At 38.2% G+C, this 26,845-nt stretch overlaps 2 protein-coding genes across 3 annotated transcripts in view; one reads left to right on the top strand and one right to left on the bottom strand.

Moving 5' to 3' along the window:
- Positions 1 to 255: 255 nt before the first annotated feature.
- mars2 (methionyl-tRNA synthetase 2, mitochondrial) lies at positions 256 to 16,388 on the bottom strand. The gene is made up of 3 exons (XM_028815931.2): positions 15,829 to 16,388; positions 12,092 to 12,426; positions 256 to 2,933 (listed from the first exon to the last, which is right to left on the bottom strand). Exons 1-3 carry the CDS (start codon positions 16,196 to 16,198, stop codon positions 1,755 to 1,757), a joined length of 1,884 nt encoding a protein of 627 aa, XP_028671764.2. The 5' UTR covers positions 16,199 to 16,388; the 3' UTR covers positions 256 to 1,754.
- Positions 16,389 to 16,698: 310 nt separating this feature from the next.
- The window catches only part of aifm1 (apoptosis inducing factor mitochondrion associated 1), an 88,389-nt gene continuing 78,242 nt past the window's right edge, over positions 16,699 to 26,845 (top strand). Inside the window, exon 1 of one of the 2 annotated variants that reach the window (XM_051935335.1) lies at positions 16,699 to 16,936. In XM_051935335.1, the coding sequence (XP_051791295.1) occupies positions 16,858 to 16,936 (79 nt within the window). In that variant the 5' untranslated portion in view covers positions 16,699 to 16,857. The remainder of the gene's footprint in view (positions 16,937 to 26,845) is intronic. The other variant, XM_028815929.2, reaches the window with a different exon arrangement.

The following is a 26,845-nucleotide window of genomic DNA, read 5'->3' as shown; positions in this document are numbered from 1 at the left end:
TTTTGCAATATGTATGTAATCTTAACATGCAAATCAATACTCAATAACATTTTTAGCTTGGAAAATTGACATATTTGGTAAGTTTTAAAGCATTTTTTTTACCCATAAGCTCCAATATAAAACTCAACACTAAGGTAGTTATTTTTTAAAATGTATAAAATATACCTCACTTTACAATGCAGTTTCACGGGCAAAATTAATAAATTATGACTGTGAAAAAATAACGATCTGAAAAATACTTACTGTCCTTTAATAAGTAGATCAGACAAATCAAATGGAGAAACCTACAATAAGAGAAGCATGCAAAGCTGGAGCAAACAATACTCTGAATCAGAATGCTAGTGAACTGGCAACTCAATGCAGAGAACACCTCACCCTCAATCTTTTAATAGTTTTCAGAAGAGATGGGAGAACAAGGAAAAGGAAGATAAGGGAGAAATGTCAGTGACAGGAACCTTTCCTGGACACTAGTGGGCACATTGACTTGGAAGGGCAGTGCTGTTTCATATACTGAATAGGCTGAGTTTTGCCTGTGAGGCTTGGGATTTTCGAGGAAGCTTCAGGGTGGCATCAGGACTTTAGGAAAACTGCTCATGGTCCCAGAGGTTATGCAGAAGTGACCTCATCCCAAATCAGCCTAACCACTAGGGTCTGAATGTCGAGTCTGCAGAAATCACCTGATTAGCATAAAAATTTAGGCTAGATTATAAAATGTTAGGGTGTGAGAGGAAGGAGTGTTTAAAGAGTATAAGAGGTTGGAAATGGGGCCAGCATTATCCTGGTACATAGAAGAAGTCCCAGACAGGCAGCAGCATCTTGTGTTTCATTTTGTTCATTTAATATTTTTTATTCCTTAGTCCATTCTTTATTTTGCCTAAAAAGTACACCTTTCCCCTCTGTTGTCTTGCTATTATTCTGGATTCAGAGACACTAGTAAATTCACTGCAGACAATGTGTAGGCACAAAAACAGCTGTATGCGACAGCGATGCAGGTTGAGGTATAGGAGGGTGTTGATGACTGTATGACGTTGTGTGGTAAAAGGACTACAAAGATATTAAATTACCCTTTACTTTAGGCTTGAAATGCCAGCAGTCATCCTAAGGGGTCAACAAACTGCTCAGTCATGCTTTGAACCCATAAAATTCCCAAACCGTTCATTTTAATTTTCTTGTTTCATTATGTATACTTTGCTGTTTTGAACAGCAACCGTTACCAATATGAAGTGAAATGGAAGCTAACCATTAGGCTGTCTATTGAAATCAAAACCTCCTGGGGTTTGGAGACTGTAATTACTGCTTAAAGTTGTAAACTCTATATAATTTCTGTAGATTTGGTAAGCCAGAAATGTCACTAGAAACATTTCAAGGCATGGATTGGACATGCAGGCTTTGCCAATGTTTGAGAACAATCTTACCATCCTGCTAGACACTTGTTTTACTTATCTTTTAGCAAATATATTTAAGATTTTTTAACCCATTGCATCTAAAACATTTCTTTAGCCAATGTATGACTATATGTATTTAGTACATTTTCAAGAGTCAATAGTATAACCAGCTCTACTGTTTTGCCTCCCAGAGTGCTGTATATTGACAGGGTTCACAATTCTATATGACAGTGTTAAGTCCAGCATGACTAATAGGTCATTCGCTTTCAAGTTTCAGACCTCCATTGTGCATTTAAGACTACACTATATTAACAAAAAATGTCATGTAAACTGGTTGTAAAAAATTCAATGACTACAGTATATATCTGATCAGTACTTTTTACTTTTCATGGACGTTTTCATGGCTTCTAATCTGTCCAGCCGACAAAAAAGCACTCCAGTATCTGGACCCAACGCACGTCCTTCAAAGGGACAGTAGCCCCCCTTATACTTTCTTAGAAATGCGAGATCATCCCAGGTTCTTTCACTACTTTCTACAGAAAGCCTGTCTAATAGTCTATCAGCCAACACAGGAATGACTGGTTGCAACAGAATTCCAAACACACGTAAACACTCCAAAGAAACATGCAAAATGGTGTTGAGCCAACGAAGGTCATGCTCATCATTTCTGTTCAGCTTCCATGGGGCATGTCTCTGGACAAATCCATTGGTTAGTCTCACGCACTGATTGATGGCCTCCAGTCCTTTATAAATTCTGAAATTTTCGAAGTGATGCTCCACCTCTGCCGGAAGATGAGACACAAGTTTTATAAGGTGGTAATCCTCCATGGAAGTCCTTCTGTTACATGAAGCAGTTGATGTAAGTTCAGGGAAGCAGGTGGTACAAAACGAAGGATATGTTTGTTCAGGATTCATATTAACAGCTGTGCAACGGTTTAAAAGTCCCCCTAAAGAATCAGCAAGCTCAGAATTAAGCAGCTTGACAATCTTATCATCATAATAGTCACAGTCTGTATCTGGGACTCCTTGTCTTAGAAGAAAATATCTTAGACCATCAACTGTAAACCTTTGGGACTTTTCATGTGGGTTGACTACGTTCCCTAGACTTTTAGACATTTTTAGTCCATTAGCTGTCCAGTGAGAATGCACATATATTGCCTGAGGAAGAGGTAAGCCAGATGCTATTAAAAAAGCTGGCCAGTAAATAGCATGGAACTTTAGAATGTCTTTGCCTACCACATGATAAGTGACCCCACTCCAGTCTGCATGTTCTTCAGGATATCCAGCTACAGTGAGGTAATTTATCAAAGCATCAAGCCAAACATAAATAGTTTGCTCAGGATCTCCAGGAACTTCGATACCCCAGTTTAGACGGCTTCTTTGGCGAGATACAGAAAGGTCTGGAAGGTCTTCCTCAAGCCAACGGAGGACAATATGATGGAATCTTTCTGGCTGAATGACTCTGGGATGTTCCTGGAGCCAGTGAATCAACGAGATTCTAAATTCTGAGAGACGGAACATATAATTTTCCTCTTTCATCCACTCCACCTGTTAAAATATAATCAGCGTTACTATTTTCACTAAAAATATAACTTTCTCTAATACTGTGTTTCAGTCCCCACGGCTTTAAGCTAAAACTGGAAATGGACTGAGTGATAATGGAGTGAACAGCTCAAAATGTTTAACAGAGATTAAAACTAAATTCTGCATTGGTGTGAATCTTTCTACATTTATAATGATGAATAAGGATTTTTTTCCCCCCATGGATGATGAACATTTAATTGTAATTACAGTTCATATAATTAGGATTTATACTTAAACACAGTTGTCTACTTATTATTTATTGTTCTGAAAAATTAATATTCTGCTTATTTAGTGTTCTGAGTTACTGAAACTGGTATCAATAAATTTTAACACCATTTACTTCTTATAAAATATTTGCTGTTTTACACATTTTTTCAATTATTCTTGAAAAGTAATGTTTGCACATTTCAATAATTTGGTTATTTTATTTTGAACTGTGCAGCTTTATACTAGGGTTATGTTCTAGTCTTTATCTAGAAAAAAAAAAAAGTCCCCTGAATATAATGCAGCCTTGCACAACTTAATTTTTTCCTGTCAGAACAATAACCAAAACTCATATTTGGTATGAAAAGTGCATCCTCCATGTCGGAACCCTATGTTTGCATAAGCATTTATGGAAATACAGGTTACAAGTTTGGTGCATCAATTCATCTAAGCTTGTGGCTATAATATCTGTTGAGACTAAACACAAGTAAAAATTCTGATGTCCTGGTAAATTAAGCGTCCAGATGATGCTGTCAAAGTATGTTGATAACCACGTTGTCAGAATGCTTATGGCTTATTGTTTGGATGGGCCTGAAAAATCAGCCAGAGAGCAAAACTGTGAGTGTGGCCATAAAAATATTATTATTACAGCATGCATAATTACATGTCATTTAAAGCGCATATTACAAAGTTGTCCAAATCATGTTTCTTCATCTTAAAAATGTTGGGAAATTAAGGAGCTTTCTAAATAAACAGGATTCTAAGAAATTAACTAATGCATTTATTTCTAGTAGGATTGACTACTGCAATGCAGTGTTCATTGGATGTTCAAACTGTTCTTTATACAGCCTCCAGTTAATCCAAAATGATGCTGCTGCAAGAATTATTACAAGAACAAGAAAATACGAACACATAACTCCACTTCTTAAATCCTAACAATGGCTCCCGGTTAAGTTTAGGGCAGATTTCAAAATCCTCCTTTTAACATAAAGCATTAAATGGCCAAGGTCCAGCTTACTTGTCTCAACTTATCAAGACTTACATACCAGAGCGCACACTAAGATCTCAAGATGCCGGTCTGCTTATGATTCCAAGGATTAATAAAATAACAGTGGGAGGTCAAGCTTTTAGTTACAGGGCCCCTAAACTGTGGAATGATCTGCCTGCTACTATAAGAGATGCCCCTTCGGTCTCAGCTTTTAAATCCCGGCTGAAGACTCACTACTTCAGTTTAGCATATCCTGACTAGAGCTGCTGATTAACTGTACAGACTGCATCTCTGTTGTTAGTCATTAGCACTAAAACATAAGTAACATGATAGTTATAATTTGTTACTAGCCCTCACCTATTCGGTTTCTCTTCTCGGTACTCAAATGTGGCAGTTTGTGCCACGGCCCACCTGCCAAGTTGTTTTGTCTGCCTAAGGTAAAGTCATCCCTGATGGAGGATCACAGGAATCGTGGGATAGAGGGGTCTTTTCACCGGATTGGCTGGCCCAGCGCTGTTTCAGCTGTGGAATGGCCAAATGGGGGAGGCAGCTTGATGGCTGAGGTCTCCAGGGCTCTAAACAAATCCAAATCATATTATGGGATATCATCCATCCATCCATTTTCCAACCCGCTGAATCCGAACACAGGGTCACGGGGGTCTGCTGGAGCCAATCCCAGCCAACACAGGGCACAAGGCAGGGAACCAATCCCGGGCAGGGTGCCAACCCACCGCAGGACACACACAAACACACCCACACACCAAGCACACACTAGGGCCAATTTAGAATCGCCAATCCACCTAACCTGCATGTCTTTGGACTGTGGGAGGAAACCGGAGCGCCCGGAGGAAACCCACGCAGACACGGGGAGAACATGCAAACTCCACGCAGGGAGGACCCGGGAAGCGAACCCAGGTCCCCAGATCTCCCAACTGCGAGGCAGCAGCGCTACCCACTGCGCCACCGTGCCGCCATATGGGATATCATCTACTGTTAAATTCTGGTCCGTACTTGTAAAATTTTTTTTTTTATACTGCATTGAGGATTTGTTCTGTTCTGTGTATTATATTGTATTGACCCCCTTCTTTTTGACACCCACTGCACGCCCAACCTACCTGGAAAGGGGTCTCTTTTTGAACTACCTTTCCCAAGGTTTCTTCCATTTTTTTTCCCTACAAGGGTTTTTTTGGGAGTTTTTCCTTGTCTTCTTAGAGAGTCAAGGCAGGGTGGGCTGTCAAGAGGCTGGGCCTGTTAAAGCCCATTGCGGCACTTGTGTGATTTTGGGCTATACAAAAATAAATTGTATTGTATAATGCTGTTACATGTCAGGATGGAATGGTGGCACAGTGGATAGTGCTACATCCTTGGAAATTCCATAGCAGCTAGTCATTGCACATTATGAATTTATGCCTGTGTGGGCCTCTCGTATCCCCCAAGACATGCAAATTAGGCTAAATGGCTATATCAAATTAGCCCTTTCTATACATATGAGTGTGTGCACGAGTCATCCCTGCAATAAACTGGCACCATGTCCATGGCTATTTCTGCCTTCCAAGGAAAGGCTCTTTCTGAAGTCAACGTTTTACTAATTTGTTCTTATATGCATCTGCATACTGATGTTTTATAAAGTCAAACACATACACTGTTAGCAGTACGAACAATGAATAACACTTGAAGGAGGAATAATTTGAAGGGGACACAGGAAGGGGTGGAGTCTTATAATAGGAGTTTAATTTTAATAAATGATTATTTCAAAGTAGCAAAGCTTTGACCTTAGGAGACAAACAGGAGCAACCTACACCCTGGTTCCACCTCTGGTTTATTTTTAGTAAGTGTTCCCATTAACCAGGCAGACCATCTCACAAACCAGGAGAAAATAGGAAGATGTCTCATGAGAGGGAGCAAATTCGAGTGTTAAGGAGACTGCAATAGTAGCAGTTGACAGTGCATTGGCAAGATTAACCAGTGCCATTGTTTTTCCTTGTGATAAATGAAGAATCTATTTCGTACCTAAAACTCTCTTCTGTATACAATTTATTTTTGTATAGCCCAAAATCGCACAAGTGCTGCAATGGGCTTTAACAGGCCCTGCCTCTTGACAGCCCACCCTGCCTTGACTCTCTAAGAAGACAAGGAAAAACTCCCAAAAAAACCCTTGTAGGGAAAAAAAATGGAAGAAACCTTGGGAAAGGCAGTTCAAAAAGAGACCCCTTTCCAGGTAGGTTGGGTGTGCAGTGGGTGTCAAAAAGAAGAGGGTCAATACAATACAATACACAGAACAGAACAAATCCTCAATACAGTATAAAAATAAAAAATTTACAAGTATGGAGCAGAATTTAACAGTAGATGACATTCCATAATATGATTTGGATTTGTTTAGAGTCCTGGAGACCTCAGCCATCAAGCTGCCTCCCCCATTTGGCCATTCCACAGCTGAAACAGCGCTGGGCCAGCCAATCTGATGAAAGGACCCCTCTACCCCACGATTCCTGTGATACTCCATCAGGGATGGCTTTACCTGAGACAGGCAAAACAACTTGGCAGGTGGGCCGTGGCACCAACTGCCACATTTGAGCACAGAGAAGAGAAACAGAATAGGTGAGGGTTAGTAACAAATTATAACTATCATATTACTTATGTTTTAGTGCTAATGACTAACAACAGAGATGCAGTCTGTACAGTTAATCAGCAGCTCTAGTCAGGGTGTGCTAAACTGAAGTAGTGAGTCTTCAGCCAGGATTTAAAAGCTGTGACCAAAGGGGCATCTCTTATAGTAGCTAGCAGACCATTCCATAGTTTAGGGGCCCTGTAACTAAAAGCTCGACCTCCCTCTGTTATTTTATTAATCCTTGGAATCATGAGCAGACCGGCATCTTGAGATCTTAATGTGCGCTCTGGTTTATAAGTCATGATAAGTTCAGACAAGTACGCCGCACCTTGGCCATTTAATGCTTTATATGTTAAAAGGAGGATTTTGAAATCTGCCCTAAACTTAACCGGAAGCCAGTGTAAGGATTTAAGAACTGGAATTATATGTTTGTATTTTCTTGTTCTTGTAATAATTCTTGCAGCAGCATTTTGGATTAACTGGAGGCTGTATAAAGAACAGTTTGAACATCCAGTGAACACCGCATTGCAGTAGTCAATCCTACTAGAAAGAAATGCATGAATTAATTTCTCAGAATCCTGTTTATTTAGAAAACACCTTAATTTCCCAACATTTTTAAGATGGAAGAAAGGATTGGACAACTTTGTAATATGCGCTTTAAATGGAATGCTTGAGTCAAAGATAACTCCTAGATTGCTGGCTGATTCAGTAAAAATGAACGGTGATTCCAACTGAGTTAAATGATGACAAAATATTGTTGTGATCAGCGTCATTCCCTCCAACAATTAACATCGCTTTTTTATCTGCGTTTAAAGACAAGTAGTTCTCATCCATCCACTCCTTTAATTCACCAACACAACTAATTAAAGACAACATTGGAGAAACTTCATTTGATCTAAATGAAAGGTATAACTGGGTGTACAAGTGAAAATTAACATTATGTTTCCTAATGATAGATCCCAGTGGAAGCATGTAAAGTGAAAACAGTAAAGGTCCCAGTATTGAGCCCTGCGGGACACCATATTGAACTTCTGTGTGCATTGATGGAGTACTGTCAGCAGATTTCTGTACGTATTGGAATCGATTTGATAAATAAAAACTACACCAAGCGAGCATTGTGCCTGTAAGCCCAACATCATTTTCTAGCCTGTGCAGTAAAATAGAATGGTTAATGGTGTCAAATGCTGCACTTAAGTCTAACAACATAAATTACAGTGGACTTTCCTTCATCAGAGGATATCAGAATGTCGTTTACAACCCACGTTAGTGCCGTTTCTGTGCTATGAACAGTGTGGAAACCAGACTGGAATTTCTCAAATAAATTGTAATGCATAAGGTGTGACTGAAGCTGACTGGCGACTACTTGTTCTAGTATTTTAGAGTGAAAGGGTAAATTTGAAATAGGCCTATAATTATTTAGTATGTGTGGGTTTAGGTCTGACTTTTTAAGTAATGGTTTAATGACTGACACTTTTAGTGCATCAGGTACTGTGCCATGCAATAATGAACTATTGATAATGCTTAGAATAGGCGCTGCAAGAACATCCATTGCACTTTTTACTAGTTTTGTTGGCACTGGATCTAGGGAACAAGTAGTGGGTTTCATTTTAGAAATTAAAGTTAAAGTCTTCCTGCTCAGTTACAGGATTAAAATTTGTAAAGTGCTGAATGCAATGTGAGACAGGGTCTGCTAAGCTAGTATGCGGTTTGTGCTGTGATGCTGAGATCTTATATTTTTAATTTTCTCATTGAAGAAATTCATAAAGTCTGCACTGCTAATATCTGTTGGTGTTTTGCACTGTAGATCTGAATTCCCATTTGTTAATTTAGCAACTGTTCTAAACAGTACCCGAAGATTTTTATCATTGCTATCTACTATTGTAGAATAGTATTCTGAGCGAGCTTTAAAGAGAGCTTTTTTATATTTTTTAACACTCTCTGTCCATGCAATTTGAAAGACATGCAGTTTTGTTGTTCTCCATCTGCGCTCCAGTTTTCAACACTCTAATTTAAGAGTTTGAGTGTTTTCATTAAACAAGGGAGGGTTTCTATGTGCTTTGATCACTTTTGTATTAAGGGGAGCCACTGCGTCCAGAGCATCTCTCAAAGTCACATTATAATGTGATGCTAGCTGATCTAAATTGTTTTCCACATTTACATTTGATGTTAACTGATCTAAATGATTTTTCACAATTACACTCGACTTACTCAAAGTATCTATGAATTTTGAAGCAGAATTACAATCTAGATGTCGCAATGTCTTTGTTTTAATCTGTGAGTGCGTTGGCAAGGGCAGGACTAAATCAAATGTAATTAAGTAGTGATTGGAAATAACTTCATTTAATGGAGTAATATTTAAATTTTGAATTTCAACTTTGTAAGTTATAATTAAATCTAATTTGTGGTTATGATTATGAGTTGGACCTTTGACAATCTGACAAAATCCTACTGAATTTAACAAATAAGTAAAACATTTGCTAAAAGTGTCAGTTTTCACATCAATGTGTACATTAAAATCCCCCATCAATACTACGTGATCATAATTTATAGCCAAATCAGATAAAAGGTTGCTAAATTCAGTCATGAACAATGAATATGGCCCTGGTGGTCTGTAGACTAGCACTATAATTGTGTTGAAATCTGTTTTAATATTTAAAATGAATGCCTCAAAGGATGTAAAGTCGCCTAAATTTTTAGAAGTGATTTGCATTTTGTTACAATGAATTATTCCAAGGCCTCCTCCTCGACCAGAATCTCTAGACTTATGAAGGAACGACTATCCATCTGGTGACGCCTCAGCTAGGGGGACAGTGTCACATTTACTAAGCCAGGTTTCAGTGAGAAGACACAGATCAGATTTTGTACTTAATATAATATCATTTACCAAAACAGCTTTACTGCCAAGAGAGCGAATGTTCAATAAGCAGCATTTAAAAATGCATGCTTCTTTCTGAACTGGTGATATATTTTTTTGTTTTAATTTGAAGTAAATTTCTATTACAGATGGCCCTTGTGGAGGGTCTGGTTTTATTCCTTGGTCTAATTATACTCCTTACTTTTTGGTTATCAAGTAATTTAAGGTTTGCATCAAGACTAAATTTATTGGATGCCCCACAACAGGGATTATGGGTAACAGTTTCAGGATAGTAACAGGTAGGATAAACAACAGCTTGTGATTTAAGGTCACGTGACTGTGGCCTGGATGGTGCTCTAATCAGTCAGCCAGGCAGTTTTGCTGCCATATTTTGGGATAATAATCTATCTAATACATATGATCCCCTCCAGTTAGGATGAAGACCATCTCTTTTGAAAAATCCAGGCCTTTCCCAAAAATCATCCCAATTGTTCACAAATGCTATGCTTTTATTTGCACACCAGGTTTCTAGCCAGCAGTGAAGGGAACGCAATCTGTTGTAAATCACATCCCCTCTATATAATCTTGGTAAGGGGCCAGATACAACTAAATTCCGACATTTTATTTTAGCTTTGGTGCATAGAGAGATGAAGTTCCTCTTTAATACCTCAGATTGCTGTAAATATATATCATTAGTGCCAAAAGGCAGCAATAAGGTAGATACTTCATCGTCGGCGACACGGTCCAATGCGGCATCTATGTCAGAAATCTTGGCCCCTGCGAGGCATTTAACATTAACTGCTGGTTTAATATACTTTGGAATTCTAACATTCTGCATTATGGAATCGCCAATTATGAGCACTTTCTTATTCTCAGTTTCCACAGGTGCGCTGTGGAGTGCTGAGAATCTGTTCTGGGTCCGAGGGACTAAATTTTGGCTTCTTAGACCCTCGTCTTACTGTTACCCACTCACCCTGTGGCTGAATTGGTGCTGCTGACTTTGGCCGTGCACTGACTACAGTGGGACCTGGAGAGACTGAAGCCGAATCAGAAGTAGCTGAATTGTTTAAACATACCGAGTCGATCCAATTTACGGTTTGCCTAATTGCTGTATTACAATAGGCAGATATGTTCACAACTGACTTTGGCAGATTTGAGGGTCTCATGTGAGCAAACATTTAATTATACAGAGTTTAATTTAAACATTTACATTATTAGCAAAATCCTTCCATATGTAACAAAATGTAATTTCCTCTTTAAAAGGAATATGACTGAAGTAAAGTATATGTAAATGGAATGGATAAACATCTGCTGTTGGAATTTTTTAGGAGTTACTCAGTCAATAATTAATTAATGACATTTGTATAGTGCTTTTGTAATCTACTCAAAGCACATTACATACATAATGGGGAACCACTTCAATCACAACCAATGTTTAGGATCCATCTGGATGATGAAACGGCAGCCACTTCAGTGCCAGTATGTTCAAAAAACATTAGTGAGAGAGAGAGAGAGATAGCCAGTTAAAGACAGGGGATGATTAGGGGGCCAGAATGAGCAGGCTGGGCTGCGAAATTTAGCTAGGATATTGGGAAACACCATACTCTTTTTGAAAGATGCCCAGGGATCTTTGATGACCACAGAAAGTCAGGAACCTCTACAATATTTACAGCACAGTGTCCCTGGTATGGCTCCGCATATGGAACACAGAGTAACCACCCCAAAAGGCCTCACCAACCTCTCTACCAGCAGTAACACCCAAACTTCTCCTAGATGTTCTCCCATTCAAGTATTGCCTGGGTCCAAACAGGCTTAACTTCTGCTGGATTGCTTATTTTGAAATAGGTGGTATGGAAATAGGTGGTTAGTCCTCTAACTAAACCTATTTGAAATGGCTTGCATTCTTTATTTAAATGAAACATAACACTTTACTGCCCTGTCTAGGGATGCCTCCTGCCTTGTGCCCAGTGCTTCTGGAATAGGCTCTGGCTCCTTATGCATGCTGACCAGGATTAAGTAGGTTTTATAATGCTATGTTATAATATTATAATACTATACATGTAGTGTAGTTACTAGGTGATTATTCTGACGCAATGTCTATTTATTTTTTCATGACTGTAGATAATATTAAGATCAGGAAACCACCCTATTAGTCATTTGCAAATAAATGCAATGCAGTAGTACAAAATCACTAGTGAACAGCTATGCAGCATCACAGCCAAAAGGACCTGGGTTCAATTCTCTGGCCAACTAGTGTCTATATAGAGTTTGCTCTTTACAACTTTCTCTGCGTGTGATTTCTTTTGTTACCCCAATTACTTCCTCCATTCCAAAGACACATATTTCCGAATCATTGAAAGCAATGCAAGGATGGTAACTGCATTGCGCCTAGTGCTAACAGGTATCTTGTATTTTTAAATGTTACATGAATGGAACATAACCTGGACAAAGAATAATCATTTTTGTACCTGATGACCACTTTCCAATGAAACCTTGATTGGATTTCCATTTTTATCATGACTACTGGTAATCTGGGATTCTGTGAGGAAACTTTCATCAGGAATGGAATACCAGCCTTCGTATGATCCTTTATAAATAAAACCTTTATCAAACAGGATCTTCCAAAAGTGCGAAACGGCTCTTAGATGTCTTTCTTCAGTTGTTCTTACATAATCTGTATAGGAAATGTTGAAGGTCTTGAACAAATCTTTAAATGATTCAGACACCTCTGTACAAAACACCAACGGGTCTTTCCCTGCATCTGCTGCAGCTTGTTGTATTTTCAGGCCATGCTCATCTGTTCCTGCATATTAAAATGAAAGAAATATTTTGAACCTTTTTTTGATGTTAAAATAATTGTTTGAACTGTTATTCTTTAGTATTTAATAAAACATTTCAGAATCATATTCTATCTTATAGCTAACATATTTTTTAAAATGATTGAGTTTGGTATTTTTCAAGTAAAAGCTATTCCTTCACAAGAACAGTATATATGTATTTGCCATGCAAAATTGTGTACCGAGGTTAAGTGTTTTCTATAAATTGAAAAAAATATCTTGCCCTCATGGATGCTTTACAATAAAGACTAATGGGTCATGGGGTGTCACTGGAAAATCAAAGGCTAAAAATTCACCAATGATGCATCAAAGGTTTTGATATGAGAAAACTTGCCGTGTTTGATGCATGTTTGTGACAACTATGGGATGATTTGAAGCAGGCTGTCCATGCTCGGCAACCATCAAATTTAACTGAACTGGAGAAATTTTGTATGGAAGCATGGTCAAAAATACCTCCATCCAGAATCCAGACACTCATCAAAGACTATAGGAGGTGTCTAGACGCTGTTATATTTGCAAAAGGAGGCTCAACTAAGTATTGATGCAATATCTTTGTTGGGGTGCTCACATTTATGCAGCTGTCTAATTTTGTTATGATGCATATTGCATATTTTCTGTTAATCCAATAAACTTAATGTCACTGCTGAAATACTACTGTTTCCATAAGGCATGTCATATATTAAAAAGAAGTTGCTACTTTGAAAGCTCAGCCAATGATAAACAAAAATCCAAAGAATTACGCGGGGTTCCCAAACTTTTTCATATGACTGTATGTGACTCTAATCTGCCACAGTAGAAGCAGACTATGAAGAACTGGCACCCCAGCCATACTTTGTATGAGAGCCTAATATCATAATACTATCTCTAACTAATGCACACCATTGTTTTACTACTTAAATAAACATGCTTTTCACAATCAATCATCTGATCCGGTGGAGGGGGTAAAGGGACATTTGTACCAGCCCCAAATTTTGCAGCTTTATTCAGGTTGGCCACCCCATGCTAGTTTGCTTCTTGGACAGAAACAGTGACACTCATTCTTGGACACAGCAAATTGCTTCATTTTATTCTATTATTTTCCCATCATGTCTTTGTTGTTAGGGACACTGAGCAAACATCAATTTTAAAAATACACAATTCCAGGTCTGAGTCACATACATAACAATGTGTGTATATACAGTAACTGTCTAAAAGACAGATAGATAGATAGATAGATAGATAGATAGATAGATAGATAGATAGATAGATAGATAGATAACAACTTGGACCCAGGTAGAAATTTAGCTTTTTACAAAAGCAAAATAAGACTTATTCTAAAAACAACCACCACCTTCTCAAATACACCAGAATAACTAAAAAGAAAGAAAACTTTAGACTTTGCTAAATATACAAAAGAGCATTAATAGTTAAGCATTATAAAGTTCTATTGCTCTTGGCATAAAGAAGCCCGAGTAGTGTTCCTTAACACATATCTACTGAATAATGTGTTGGCTGAAAATGCACAGTCAGAGAGATGCGTAGACTGAAGTGAGTTTTTGTAGTGCCAATACACATGTACACTACCACTCAAAAGTTTGTACATCCTCAAACATTTTATTTTTTATAGAAATTGACATTTTTTATATCAAGTGTGAAAGATTGAGGTCTCCGTGACCCCTTGAACCCTCTGATCAGACGTCAGACACCATATAAAAGTCCAAATATTACTTTTATTTAGACAAATATGTGCACCAAGCACCCTATACTCCACAACACTCATATAATCACTAATACTAACAATACCAATACACTATAATCAATCCTCCACACTCCCAGACATGTCACCACCCTACCTCCCAGCTCAGCTCAGCATACTGGGCTTTCCCATGGTCCTTTATATTCCCTGACCCGGAAGTGGTTCCTGTTCCACAACCCACAAGTCCTTATTCCTCCCGGGTCAGGGTAAACAGTCCTTTTCTTCAACCCGGAAGCACACCGTTTCCTCCTGTCCTGGGATTATGACGTACTTCCAGGTTATAGGGCATGTAAGAGTCTACGGGCTTCCCTACAGCGACTCCTGGTGGTCCCCAAGGCATCCAGCAGGGCTGTGCATAAAAACTACATAATCCATGAGTCCCTGCTGGAACTCGGGGCACGTCCATGCTGCAGGGAAAGCTCCACCTGGCGGCTTGGGGGTATTGGCCGGAATGAAAAGCCGGCCACATATCACACAAGATAACACTTAAAAATATAACCAAGACTAAACTAGTGTTTCTAGTGACCATTAATACTTTAAACAACTAGTTTTTAATTTATTATTCACATATGACTGCAAAGCCCCATTTTCAGCAGCCACTCCTTCAGTGTCCTAATGATAAACTTGCTTAGCTCATCTTTAAATAGTCATGGAAAAACGATAATTGGTTATTACAGAAACTTTTGCAGTTGTATTAGCACCACTGAAACCTGTTACTCTGAATGAAGTGGCATTCCTAAAGGTCATCCTGGGGTTCAAAAATGGCCAAAAACAAACATCTTCAAGAAATAATGGTTATTTTTCTTGAAAACCCATGATCTTCCACTCTGCTAAAAAAAAAAAACCAAAAACACACACACATAGACACACACATACAGAGTAGACTATTATGGATATTTTTGAACCTTTTTTGATCTTTAGGAATGCCAGTACCTTGCAACCCAAATGAATAGCAGCGTTTATTGTTTCTAATACAATTAGTAGTTTCTCTAATGACCAATTTATATTTATGTATAATTTATCAAGGATGAATGGCTGCTGAAAATAGGGCAGTGATAGGTGAGTAATAAATTACTCTTTTCAAACAGTAATAGCCATTAACCGCACTAATAATTTTCAAATCTGTACTCGTGTGTTATAACCCCGCAACTCACCCCACATAGCGCTTCTCCGTTTTGCGAATTCCTGTGGGGTACAAAGCTCAACGGCGATGACCCTTTCTGATGTTATAATTAACGACATTAGAAACTTCGCGACATTTGATTAAAAATCTAATTTTACGTACTGTATTCTTGTTTTTGTTTTGTAAATAAACGAAAGTAAAAAAAAAAAAGATGAAGTTTTTCTCTTGCTTGTGGCGGGGTTATAACACACGAGTACCTTTACATTTATTAAATAGTAACTTGATAAAAAAAAAAGGTATCAATGCATTAAAAACATGAAAACGTGTGGGTGTATCCAGACATTTGCATGGTTGTAGTGGCAAAAGACCTCCACTACACCCTTCGGTAACTGGCCATGACTCACCGTTAACGATCAAAAATCTGCTAAACATTCAGGGTGATTCAATTTATAAACACCCGTAGCAAGATACGTTTAATATGGAAAAAATGGAAGGATAATAACAGTTTACCTGTGGAAAATTTGGACTTGAAGCCACGTAACCGTTTATAGCGACAGAGACAATCCGCAAGAACCGCCGAATACAGGTGACCAATGTGTGGCCCGGCGTTGACGTAAAAGATCGGAGTTGTGAGGTAATGTTTTTCGTTGTGTGAAACGCTGGTACCCAGGCATCGAAAAGCAACTTGACTTTCCCGAGTTCGCCGGCTTATACATTCACCGCTGGCAGACTTTTTCTCAATGCACGGAATTCGAGAAGATGTAAAGGTTGAAAGTTTAAAGCTGCAAAGCTCTTTTCTAAAACGGACATGTTGCAAAATTAACTTCGAAAACATCGCTGGATAAAAAAATAACTGAACAAAATTTTGATGTCCATACATTTATAATGAAAATGCGTTTACAAAAACCTATCACTTTGTTTATCCTGGAAATAAAACGGCATATGTATTTGCAAAAGACAAGTTGTGTTTTGGTCCACACGCTTCCAGAGTTCGAGGAATTAAACTACCTAAAGTTGCACAGTGACACTAAAATATGTAAAACCCAAAGGCAATACAACTGGAACCGTCACATGGGGAATGTGACATTCAATGAAATATTCCGGGTTACTGATCCGCCTATAAATTAAGGGATGACTTCTTTAGCCAATAACTAGTCAGGAAAGAGCCACATGCATTTTTTTAAGGTAGTGGATTGGATACGCATTGACCTTCGTTAAGTAATTCATTTGATTGACAATGGATGACCTCTAATTTCGTAGGCGGGAACCTTAAAGGGTAAAGGTTGCAAGTCTTAAAAACATCTATCCAATCAAGACGAAGCAACTCTTAGTAACTCTGAGTGATAATGAAGCGAAGCAATCCGAGGAGACATTTGTAACATGCCCACACCAATTAGGATACAGCACTGTCTCTGAGGGTGGAGATTCTAAGGTTAACCACGGCGAGAGGCGGGCTTCGTTGACTGCTGCTGCCTGGCTTGTGTGTCCTACTGAATGGTTCTCTCTTAACATTGGGGACTTTAGAAAAGAGTCTGCAGAATGTTGAAGTGTAGGGCGTCGTGGCAGAAGCTGGCACCACTGGCCAGGTCCTTCACTCCGTGGGGCCGAAAGCCCAACGGTAAGGATAAGGTCTTTTTGATTGTGATCGCAAACGTGTTATATCGATCGGATTGATATCCAGTAACGTGGAGTTTTATTTGAGAGAAAATGTGCCAGGTCACTCAGTTAAGAGAATTTCCCACATTGTGGTTATCACCAGTTCTACTGAAGTAATGACATTTCCGGGATTCCGTAGTCAGAAACATATTGAAGTATGTATTGTAGTTGATTATTATTATTATAATTATATCTAATTACACAGTTAATATTTAGTTATAACTTATTCAACGTTTTGTGGGAAGGCCGTGAAGTTAACTCGTATCTAAAGATAGTTTGCAACCTTCTGTCATTACATCTGAAATGCTCCAGAGTCGGATGTAAGGAGTTCTGTCATTTCTTGTCTTACGACGCGTGGTTTTTACTTTGAGCAACTCTTATACTCCGACAGGCGTCTGGCAAGAGTCAAGAAAACCTCTTACTGTTCCTTTAAAGTAATCGATTGTGTTAGAAGAATGTGAGGTGGAATTTGGGCCACACATCTTGTAGCACTGCAGCGCGATATTTGTACAGTAGTTTTGCACCTTGCTGTTTATGCCGTAGTGTAACCACCAGCGTCGATGTAAATGCATACTGAATTTATGATGGCATGGAAGGTTACTTAAATCATCTATTCTAAATTGGCCCTAGTGTGTGCTTGGTGTGTGTGTGTGTTTGTGTGTGTCCTGCGGTGGGTTGGCACCCTGCCCAGGATTGTTTCCTGCCTTGTGCCCTGTGTTGGCTGGGATTGGCTCCAGCAGACCCCCGTGACCCTGTGTTCGGATTCAGCGGGTTAGAAAATGGATGGATGGATGGATAGTTAGTCGCTTCGATACAGTTATACCCGTTGTCACTGACATTTTCACGTGTTAGAAGAATGTTTCAGCTCAAAACGATTTTTCCCTGTGTGTGTTTTTATGTAAGGTAGACTTTCATTATATAGGAAGCAAACTGGAAACGGGTCATTCTTCTGTAATTTATGTATTCCTTCCCCAGATTTATTATACTTGTTGAGTTTGTGAGTTAATGTCTTGAAGCAGTTGGAGGAAAAAATCATTTTCCTGTGCGTGCTGCTGGTCTCCCACATTAGTCAAGTAAATTTACTTTATCCACTTTTTTTTTGTTTTTTTTTGACTAGGGAAGATGGGTAAAGTCTAATTAAAATAATAGCAGCAGATGCATTTTGAATCCTACAGAAAATATTTGGAGGCAAACAGGACTATATATAATTAGTTTGCCACTTGAAATTGTGTTCTAAAGTGAAACATTTTTTTATAAATATAAAAAAAATAACTACCCCCACTCTTGTGTTTTAAAATAGAGCTTATGTATACCAGGGTCTACTCATGTTAAAGAAAAACTGTTAAACTTACTGCTTAATGCCATTTTTCAAGTCAAAAATGTTATCGAGTATTAATCCGCATTTTGAGATTACACACATATTACAAAACAGTGTATCCAGGTTGTTTTAAGATGGCAAAAGGCAAAAAAAAAAATTGTGAAATTCAGTGATTTTAAAAGGAGACTGGATATGCCCTTAACTTCACCAACTATGCTGTTTGTCTTCTTCCATGCCACCATTTTAGCCCCCTGGGAAACTTGTCCTCACTGCAGCCTGCAGAATGGGGTGGAAGTACTTGGCTGTTCGGGAGTGGAATCACCTCGGAAACTCATTGTTACATGACGTTGTTCGCATTATTAATGTTGATGCCCAGTTGTGTAGACAACTAGACAATGATAACTGAAAGGGCACATTTACGCTTATATTCTTTCAATATATGGAGGCTTATTGCTTTTGCAGAGATACTGTCTGGTGCCACTTGATTGATAATGAATGTGTGTGCTTCAGTGACAGAGTGCACACAATCAAGTGACAAGAACTAAGCACATGTTACAAGCATCCATTCATCTATCCATCTTGCTGAGTCGCAGGGCAGGTGGAGTTTGTGCCAGCGAAAATTGGGCAAAAGGCGGGAACATAAGTTTATTTAGTCAGACTGAAGTTTAGTAAGTTTACCACAGATAGTTTAGCATAAGCAGAAGGGTTGCACAGAGCTTTCATTTTTGCTTCTCGGTTGCAGGGTCTTCATGTTCTCCATATGTATTGTGGACTGTTTGGAATAAATGTGTCCGTGAGTATACTCACTCGAAACACATTGTGCTAAGTTCTTATATTACCATATCCTGAGCAAGAGTGACTCCTCATGCATTTAAAAAAGCCAGTAATTGGTTTTTGGTGCTTCATAACTCCACCCATGAAGCAGCTGTCGGCAGACAAGCAAACATGAAATGTATTCTTACCTCAAGAAACATAGTTCCAAGAATCTGTGATAACATAATTATTTCCTTTTGTTATCACAAGGATGCCTCGTAAAAGCAAAAGACATGTTTTCATAAGTAGAAACCTTTTGCTTTTTCAAAGTGGATTTATTTGGAAAGTTTTGAAGCTCTTTCATTCAGCTATGGACCATGGCAAAAAGAAGCAATGTATTTTTAAAATGTATCAAAAATGTTTCATTTTAGAACAAAAATTTATATTTCTAATTTATTTGCACAGTAATTGTGAAGAAATAACTTTGACTTGAAAAATACTAAATTTATCCTGTAAAGTGGTGTTTTGCAACCTCTCTGGTGTCACAACCCACTTTTCCCTTGAAATTATCTTAAAATATGACCCACCAGTTTCCCCCGTTGGCGATCATCAAAGCACCTTGGTCTCTCTTGATGAATTAAGCACAACCATCAGAGTGGGTTGGATTGCAACCCACTGCCATTTCAAACATTTGCAACTTTGAAGGTAGTATTTTCCAGCATAATAATAACAGTATCTTCAGTTTAAAAAAATCAAAATAAGTTAATTAGGTATAGGCAAGAATGTTCATTTTTAAACACTTGTCTATATATAATTTAGGAGTAGGCAGTATGGTGGCACATTGCTTAGTTCAGCCTCACAGTTTTGGCTTACAGGGCTTGAGCACTGTACCCATTCTTTTTCTGTATTCACGATCTGTCACATTTTTGTTAATAAATGTAAAGTATTTTTTTGTAAGAAACAAGAATGTGATATTATTTTGAATACAAAATGGGTGTAGGACTGTGCAGTGTCTTAAAAGTTCACATCATTTCATCAATGTATGATGTCATTGCCTGTGCGGGTTGCTTGTTTGATTGGTGGATGGGTGAAGAAATGCTTGTGGATGATGAACAATTAGCTGTTCCACCCACTCACTGCATATAGTGTCTCCACAGCTTTTGCTGGAGCTTCAATTCACATGTCTCTACCTGTGAATATAGGCATTTTCACAACTAGTTTGTATGGACCAGTTTTTGTAACTCTGATGCGTTTTTCTTAAAAGCCTGTTTTGTTTAGGTAGATTTGAAGAAGCTAGTTGCTCCCTGGCACAAACCAAAATGACTGTACTGAGACCCTTTTTAAGTAGTGGTCTTTGTGCAGTACCAAGTGAACCATGGAGCAGTTTGCATGAGGTATAAATATGATCTGACATGGGACAGATCTGACTAACAACATGAAATACTGTGCATGATGTGTGAAATTGTGCATGCTGTGGTAGTCATGGTAAGCGTCCACTGTCAGTAATAGGGAGTCTCATTTACAGCATAATGTGTCATGAGTTAACATGGATCATTTAAAACTGTATAGAGGTACAAATAAAAATGCAAGCAAGTACAAATGTAACACAATTCACATAAAATGACTCACGATTACTAGTCAATCAGAGCAAGCCAAGCACCTGGTTAGGCTCACTACTTCTGTCCTGTGTGTGATCAGAAAATTATTGTAATTTCACTTGTGATCCAGTTGATCAAAACACATTATGATGTGGCAAAGCCCGTAATCCTGTACCGTGAAAGTGGTGCTCACAGGTGAGGTGTGGCATCCACTCAGTGCATGCACACTAACTTTAACATATGTAGCAAATGCTTATGAAACAATTAAAAATTAACATTATTAAAAAAATATATGCAAAAATTAAGACAGTAAACATGTTGTTATTTGAGAGAAGTTAAATTAAGCTTTTATGTTTATAGGGTGCCTACTGGAAGTAAATACTAAACATTGTATGTTTTAAATTAAACCTGCCTGCTATGTCTACTGTCATAAAACCAAAGCACAGTCTCTCAATAGAGTTGGCTTTTTTTTTGTACACTTTGCAATTTCAAACATGTCCTTTTTATACCAGGCCTAGCAATGCATAATTTCCCAGTAGTCTTCCACTTGTATGATAATACGTGTTTTGCTCAGACAGCCATGTTTGGTAAATAAACCATATAATTAGGGAAATTGCAGAGCTGCGCAAACACAATTGTTGTTGACCCTTCATGACATATTTTCCCTGTAAAATATGTTTCTCCCCAATTAAAGAAACTCATAACATGGCCTTGGGGTGTTTATTGATATGATTAGTTTGCTTGAAAGTTTGCAAATGCAACCCAACTAAATAGAAATTGAAACAGAGAAATTAATCTGATTCAGAACAAAGCAAGTGGCGTGAGCATGAAAACACCTTATGATTGCTTGACAGCTTTCTTGTGAGATGTATGAAATAATAAAAAATGTGATGGCTGAGGTTTGATACTTTGAAGAAATTTCTGGAAACGTTTGGAGTCCTTCATTGATTTTTATTCACATTGACGATGTAGACTGCTAATTGACAATGTCATCAACCATCGTCTCAGCCCTAAATTGGAGGTTCTAACTTTGAAAGTACATCTTATAAGGTTAACTAAGAAATTATTTTAGACTCTTTAGTTTCTACATCCATAAAGAGCACAGAGGTGATTAAGAAGACTAGTAGGATGTTAACTTATATGGCTTAGCACGTGGAGTACAAGTCAAGGTAGGTTATGATTAAGCTATATACCTGTACAGTAATACACAACTGAGGCATCATTTGGAGTACAGGATGCAGTTTTGCTTTCCATATTGGTAAAAAGACAGCAGTGCTAGAGAAAATACAACGATGTACAACTAGACTGATTCCAAGATTGTGAGCCATGACTGTTAGGAAAGTTTGAAGCAAATGAGTCTATTTAGTTTAGCAAATGGAGAAGATATGAAGGCTGCTAGTACAATGAATCCTTGAGGTTACTCTTAAAACCATCCATCCATCCATTTTCCAACCCGCTGAATCCAAACACAGGGTCACGGGGGTCTGCTGGAGCCAATCCCAGCCAACACAGGGCACAAGGCAGGAACCAATCCCGGGCAGGGTGCCAACCCACCTCAGGGTTACTCTTTAAAAAAAAAAAAAAAAAACCAATTTCAAGAAACTCATCAGTTTCTTCACATAGAGAGCCATAGATACAGAATATGGCATTAGTTACCAGGAATTGTGGTATAGTCTAGTACTTTAGGGACTTTCAAAAGTCTACTTGATGTCATTTTTGAGAAATTATGTTAAAAGAATTAGGAGCTTGTTTGCCAAAATTGCATTTTCTCATCAAATTTGTGTGAATGTTCTAATGTCAGTCTGGGCTGCATGACTCACTTGCACAGATCACCAGAGGTTATGCTGATCCTATTCTCCATGTGCATAGTTTTTTCACTGTATGAGACTGGTGTTTTTCAAAAGTTGTAACAAATGAAAAGAAATGTTAAGGAAAGGTAATCATTAAAACTAGCCGACGCCCGCCTTAGCATACAGCGGTGTAAGAATAGGAATGGAAAACGGTGAGAAAGGAATTCAGAAATCAAGAAGAAATAAATACTTCTTGAAAGATGCAGTTGTGAAATCAGGCTTTCTGAATTTACGTACTATGGCCATGGCATCCTGATAGTTTTGTTGCATGTATCTTGGACTTCCTGGAAATGTGGATATTAATATGATCATTTTGCCTACACGTATGATGTTATTTTCAGCGTTTGCTTGCAGTGCGTCTGACAGTCCTTTGTATTGTTCCACGCGCAGATTATGTTGGTGTAATGTGAGATAGTTGAGATGCGTGCTCTCTGTTTTAACATACGCATCTACGACGTACTGTTGGAATAGTTTGCCGCTGGAGTGCAAAATACTAAATGTATTCCTCATTGCTAATCTGTACGCGTAAAATTGGCATTGAGTAAGCCTTATTCGCTTGGTGGTTCTTTTATTGGGAACATGTTGTAAATCTTTGTGCCAGCCAATGTCTCCGTAAGGGAATAAAAGTGGGTAAACCATAGGATCGCAATTCATATTGAGCGTGGAAATCTGTTTACAGGAGTTGCATATGGGATAGATGCAAATGTCCCTTTCGGCAGGTGGTTTGCCATCTTCTCCGACGAAAATCGCTGCAACATCGGTGTGACATGTTGGGGCATTGTATCGTCATAAATTCTGCCTAGGGTTTTCCTTGAAAACCATTCGTACTGATGCTGTTGGATTGGACTGAGCGATTTCATGCATGTGTTTGTATGATTTAGCGAAGGGGTTGATGGTTCTGAGCATGGAATCTAGCTGGGGAAGTAAATTTTCGCTGCATGCAGAGTTTGCTTTATTTTGTAAGCATACATCAAAAACATACAACTGTCCATATCCTGGAGAGGTAGAAGTGTTAGCGTATAGTGGAGAGATTTGGTGATAAATTTGCCCGTGTATTTTAAAACAGTATGGTCCGTGGCCAGGAGGTTGAGTTATCTGTGCACCCATGGAAGCAAATGCTAGAGAAGATATGTATTCTCGAATTTGTTCACAATAATTTTTAGCCTCTGATGTTTGCTGTGTAAGAAGCTGTTGTAAAGACACAGGTGGTAAAGCTACTTTACCGTCGTGGCAGCACCTCGAGTACTTTTTGGATGTATTGCGTTCAGCATGCCAGTATAGTGCATGACAGTGTTTGCACTGCTGGTCTGGAGTCCCAATGTTGTATTCTTGGACAGGAAGACAGGAATGAGGTGAAGAAGTACCTGTGGTAACGGGAAGAGGATTGTGTGTATGTCTGCTAAAACTGCGTTGGTTTGGAAACGTTGCTTTGCAGATGTCGCATTGCAAGACATGTGACTGCGTTGGTTTGGAAACGTTGCTTTGCAGATGTCGCATTGCAAGACATGTGAATGAGTTTTGTTGTGTTTAGTCAGACAATCCTGTGTAGTGAACTTCTTATTGTATTTCTGGCACTCATATAGTTGTTGGGAAGAATGCCTTTTCTTGTGTTTAGCAAGTGAGGTTCACGTTTGAAAAGTTTTGTTGCCGCAGGCAGCGTGGGGAAGGGTTTGGCAGAGGATGAATAGGAATCGAGAAATGCTGTGTCGGCTACGTGTGGACGGGACTGGTTTTGAAGTGGAAGCAGGACGAACCAGAAGAGAAATATATATAAGAGATCCTTAGTGATGTTTGTTGTTCTTCATTGCAGTATACGTTCAACCAACCCAGCCACAACCCCTTAAGCCATGATCTCTTCCTGTCCGAAAGCAGTTAGTGTGATTAGAATCTATTATCACTTATAGAAAAGCAGAAAATTGAAAAATAAACTGTAGGTGTGGAAAGGGTGGGTGAAAGAAGTGGTTAACCACTTGGATCACACCTTTGTCTCTGTAGTAAGTGGCCTACAAGTTTGGAAAATTCTCAGTACATTGTTACCAGGCAAGTATCCAAATGCTGTTCCCCAAGTCATTAATGGCAGCTGCCAGTTTATGTTGCCAGATTGCGCCTAGTTGACTCCAGTGATCTGGTGCTTGTGAGGAGTCAACAGGGAGTGTGGCATATATTTGTAGATGATTTGTGGCATGTAGCATTGCAGTCTTTTGGCTGCTTAGCTCTGTATCTGTTTGTAACTATAGTACAATTTGTGTGAAGTTTTTAGGTTCATGTTTTACATAAATGTTTTTAAGCTTCCTTCTACAGTCCAAATGCAAATTTGAACTTTATTTTAATAGGCAATATAGGTGCTTGGAATTCTTCAAGTTGTTTCAGCTATATATATATAATTAACAATAGTGATATCATCACAACAAAACAAAGATAATGATAGTAGTATACAAGAACACAAATCTATACCATGATTTGACATTGTATGGAACTGCACTTGTGTCTGGTATCATACAAGTCATTACAAGTAACCATTCAGTAATTTAGGTTTTATGGTAGTTTTTGGAAATCTCAGGAATGCGGATATGAATCAGAGGGGAGAGAAACTTTTTATTTGGCAAGTGGATTTTGTTCCGAGTGAATGGTACTGTTTTTATGATGGTAATAATTGAAAGACATGGTTACCTGGGTAGGTGTGATCTTTGGTTATACTGCTTGCTCACTTACTGACTTAAGGTATATATGTGTCATTAAAAGAGTTCAGTTCCAGGTCTGCAGTCTTTCTGTAGTCTAAATAACACACTGCAGTTTGTTTTGGATAAACCATATGCACTGACAAGCCAGACTGTTACGGAGGAAGTAAGGATGTGTTTGGTACCCACTGTTTCAAATGAGACCAGCAATGATTTGGACACACTTAACTTTTTAAGTTGCTAAAGAAAAAAAAAGTGTTGCTTTTGATAATTTTTGATGTTTCATCCTGATTTACATGATGTGTCATAGTACCAAGAAATTTAAATGATTAAACCCTCTTGTTTTGACACTTCATAGCTGGGGTGTAGGAGAAAAATGATGTGTGTATCTCAAAGTTTACAATCCTTTCCACTGTGTTCAGAGTATTCAGGTCCTGGTTGTTTAGGGAAATCTGACAAGACAGCTGATTCATTTACATCTGGTATGATGTCATCAGAAAACTTAAGTAGGTGTGCAGAAGGATTGATGAAGAGGTAGCCATTGCTATAGGAAAGACAATGCACCCTAGAGGAACCCTCTGCTAGTGAATAGGGACTTTGAAACTTGCCCTGCTTCACTGATTGAAGTCACTAAATCTTACTTTACTGTTCTGTTATTTTAAATTTTGCATTGTTTGTTCTGAAGAAAAAAAAGTTACTTGCCCATGATCAAATGTGCTTCATATAATGTTACAGCTCCAGGCACTATCCCAGCAGAGTCTGCAGATCCTTTTTACATCACCATTGTTTTTTTTCTGACCACCCTAGTTTTCTCCCACATGGGGAACTGGTGAATCTAAACTGGTCTTCTTTGACTGATTGAGCATGTAGGGAGGTTTCAGGTGTCTGTGCTGTAAAGGATTCATATTTAGGTTTGCATTTCCAGCTTGTTAAGAAAGTATACATGTCTGTTTTAGCTGTTTATTATGAAAACCATGCAGCTACAATTAAATAGAAGTAGAGTGTGTAAGGTGTAAATTTAGCTAGAAAAGCATGTTTTTATGGTTTGTTAACATATACTGTATAAGACTAAATTGATTGCCTTCAATTCATTGCAACCCTGAAGTGGACTAAACAGGCTTGGAAAATGTATCATGAACTACCTGATTTATCTTAGCATGTGCACTTTCTAAATTTATTCTCTCACATTTTCTGACCAGTTACTGAAAAGAAATACTTAAAATCCATATTAAATATAAAAATGCAAACATTAGTACACATGCATTAGTGAACTACAAGATAATTCCAGATGTTTCCATTTAAACCAACTCTTTAAAGCTGTTTTTGTAACAGCATGCTTAGAAACTGGTTCGCTGACAAACCAGAATTTAAGAGGTTTGTAATTGCTATTGTAAGATTTATATTTGCAATACTAGAGAGTATTTTAAGAGTAATATTTAATGTATTAGTCAAATTAATTTTAAATTTTAAATGTCAGAGACTTATGGCACTTTCATTTTACAAATATGTCTGTCCACATTTTTAATTTTTTTTTTTATTATAACAATTGTCCAAACCTCAGTGCTTCCTTTGTGAAATCAAACTTGTCAGTTTTACATTAATCCTTTATTTCAGAACTCCTGTAAAACAACCTTTGTTTCTTTTGTGTGTGATCAGACTTTATTTCCTATACTT

The sequence above is a fragment of the Erpetoichthys calabaricus genome, chromosome 12 (genome assembly GCF_900747795.2).
Source record: "Erpetoichthys calabaricus chromosome 12, fErpCal1.3, whole genome shotgun sequence".
Lineage (NCBI taxonomy): Eukaryota > Metazoa > Chordata > Cladistia > Polypteriformes > Polypteridae > Erpetoichthys > Erpetoichthys calabaricus.
The sequence above is the reverse complement of the archived record's forward strand: the minus strand, read 5'-3'. Positions and strand labels throughout refer to the sequence as shown.

What these genes read in the sequence shown, in the direction of transcription:
- mars2 (XM_028815931.2), bottom strand. Translation starts at nt 16,198, where the DNA reads ATGTATGGACATCAAAATTTTGTTCAGTTATTTTTTTATCCAGCGATG. An exon ending in CAAGTCCAAATTTTCCACAG is followed by an intron (nt 12,427 to 15,828) that starts GTAAACTGTTAT and finishes TTTAATATGCAG; the next exon opens with GAACAGATGAGCATGGCCTG. An exon ending in CATTGGAAAGTGGTCATCAG is followed by an intron (nt 2,934 to 12,091) that starts GTACAAAAATGA and finishes ATATTTTAACAG; the next exon opens with GTGGAGTGGATGAAAGAGGA.